General features: G+C 39.6%; 1 protein-coding gene across 2 annotated transcripts; it reads left to right on the forward strand.

The window, feature by feature from the left end:
- LOC107636305 (putative dynamin-related protein 4A) lies at positions 436–1,477 on the forward strand. Of its 2 annotated transcripts, none has more exons than XM_016339824.2 (3): positions 436–793; positions 1,006–1,282; positions 1,373–1,477. In XM_016339824.2, exons 1-3 carry the CDS (start codon positions 762–764, stop codon positions 1,451–1,453), a joined length of 390 nt encoding a protein of 129 aa, XP_016195310.1. In that variant the 5' UTR covers positions 436–761; the 3' UTR covers positions 1,454–1,477. The 2 variants fall into 2 exon arrangements, with proteins under 2 accessions (XP_016195310.1, XP_020976682.1); XM_021121023.1 differs by having other exon boundaries at positions 439–793; positions 1,057–1,282.

Consider the following 2,285-nt stretch of genomic DNA (forward strand, 5'->3'; position numbering starts at 1 on the left):
TACTAGAAAAGTAGTTATTACAGAGGGATATTTCCGACGGATTTTATCCCACGGAAATACAGACGGAATTACAGAGGGATTTTTTGTCGGAAAACAAAAAAAAATGAATTAGCATAAATTACAGACGGAAAAAAAAATCCGTTGATAATTCTGTCGGAAAAATTAATTTTTTTTCCGTGAAAAATAGTTACAGACGGAAAATTTGTCTGTAATTAAATGGACAAAACGCTGTATTCTATTAAATTATTACAGACGGAAAATCCGCCTGTAATTTAAAATTTTCCGTCGAAAATATTTGATATTTTAGGTTTATGATGGTTGAGGTTATGTTTATCCACGAGCTCCATTCATTCACAGCACACAAATCAAACCTAGCATTCCCCACAGCGCCACCGCCGACGATCTTCTTCTTCTCCTTTCCTCACCCACAGCGCCACCGCCAGCCACTCTAACCGCCACAGCTACTTTCTCCTTCTTCTCCTCTTCTTTAAACACTGAACCAGTAGAATACAGCCCCTGTGTCTCTCGTTCGCAGAACAAAGCAAGCTCAAGCTCCACCACCGCTGCGCCTCTCTCTCCTTTTATCCCCTTCAGTTCTGGCTCGCATACCTTCGCGCAAGCCCTAGCTCCGTGGCGACCAAAATCGGTTCCACCGTCAGCCGCGGTTCCACCTCTCTCTTGCCCCCTGTTCGAACCGATATGGTGCGTGAACTAGGGTTTTGGTTTTGTGGCAGTGGTTGTTCATCGGAGAGCCACTGGCGATGCTCCTATTCTCAAGCATTCTAAATTCAAGGTGATCTTCGTATTGGCAGCATTATATTTTTCCCAGACTTCAACTCAAAATTCATATGATTTTTTTTGCTTATCGTAATCGCTGTGCTTTCTCATTGCTTATTGTGATCTATGTGCTTTTTCAGTTTCTTTTTTAGTTACTAATTCAAACTTTTGATTGAGGACCATGATTGGTTTGAATCTGAATTATAATTGTTTACAATATTTTGTCAGTATTAGTTTGGGAGGGAACTTGACAATGGTGGATCTTCCTGGTATAACTAGGGTTCCTGTTCATGGCCAGCCTGAAAATATCTATGATCAGATCAAGGATATTATCATGGAGTATATTAGGCCTGAAGAGAGCATTATTCTGAATGTTCTTTCTGCTACCGTTGATTTTACTACTTGTGAATCCATAAGAATGTCTCCATCTGTGGATAAAACTGGTTTGAGAACCTTGGCTGTTGTAACAAAGGCTGATAAGTCTCCTGAAGGCTTGTTGGAGAAGGTAACTGCTGATGATGTTAACTAGTTTGAGTCTCATCCAATGCTTTCAAAGATTGACAAATCCATTGTTGGTGTTCCTGTTCTGGCACAGAGGCTAGTTCAAGTTCAAGGCATGATCATATCCAAAACTCTGCCCGAAATTGTGAAGAAAATCAATGAGAAGCTGACTTAATTTCACCAAGATGCTCAACCAGAAGTTCTCCCTCAATCACAGGTACCTCTTCATATCTTTTAGCTGACTTCAAATTAAATTATGCAAAAATATTTATCTAATTTTTTTATTTGGTTCTTGGTTGGAATCTGATTGCGACCATCGTTTCGATGGGGCCTATTGAGATCCCTTCTCAGTCAACAGAGCCTATTAAGATTCCTACCGCTAACTATGAGTTTGGTGCAACCTTTATTGTGCTTGGTTTAGTTGATGCTTTTGGGGAGAATATTGACTGATGGAAGGCTCAATGCAAGAGTCAAGTGTGACGTCTCTGAAAATCTCACTCTTAAAGCCAATGCTCAGGTATTTATGCTCCTTTTCTATTATAAGGGAAATGCCAGATCAATTAGAATTCCAGTCCATTTTAGAGGCCTGTCACTCATCTGAGAGTGGAGGACATTTTGGTCCTCAAAGGACAGCTAGAAAGATCTTAGACTGTGGATTCTGGTGGCCTACCCTTTTTAGAGACGCTGCTGAGTTCTGTAAATCTTGTCTCCCATGCCAGAAATTTGGTAATATATCCAGGAGGGATGAGATACCTCAACAAATTATGCTTTTCTGTGAAATTTTTTATGTTTGGGGCATTGACTTCATGGGTCCATTTCCAAATTCTAATGGATATTTTTATATATTGTTAGCTGTGGATTATGTTTCCAAATGGGTGGAAGCAATTCCTACCCGCACTGATGATGCTAACACTGTTGTTTCCTTTGTGAGAAACTGATGAGCGGATATTTTATACGCTTTTTGGGGTTAATTTCACATAGATTTTAGTATATTTTAGTTAGTTTTT

Source organism: Arachis ipaensis, chromosome B04 (genome assembly GCF_000816755.2).
Source record: "Arachis ipaensis cultivar K30076 chromosome B04, Araip1.1, whole genome shotgun sequence".
In the NCBI taxonomy this organism is placed as follows: Eukaryota; Viridiplantae; Streptophyta; class Magnoliopsida; order Fabales; family Fabaceae; genus Arachis; species Arachis ipaensis.

Coding starts and splice junctions, on each gene's coding strand:
- LOC107636305 (XM_016339824.2), top strand. CDS start 762: ATGCTCCTATTCTCAAGCATTCTAAATTCAAG. Junction 794..1,005: donor TCAAGCATTCTAAATTCAAG/GTGATCTTCGTA, acceptor ATATTTTGTCAG/TATTAGTTTGGGAGGGAACT. Junction 1,283..1,372: donor CTGAAGGCTTGTTGGAGAAG/GTAACTGCTGAT, acceptor GTTCTGGCACAG/AGGCTAGTTCAAGTTCAAGG.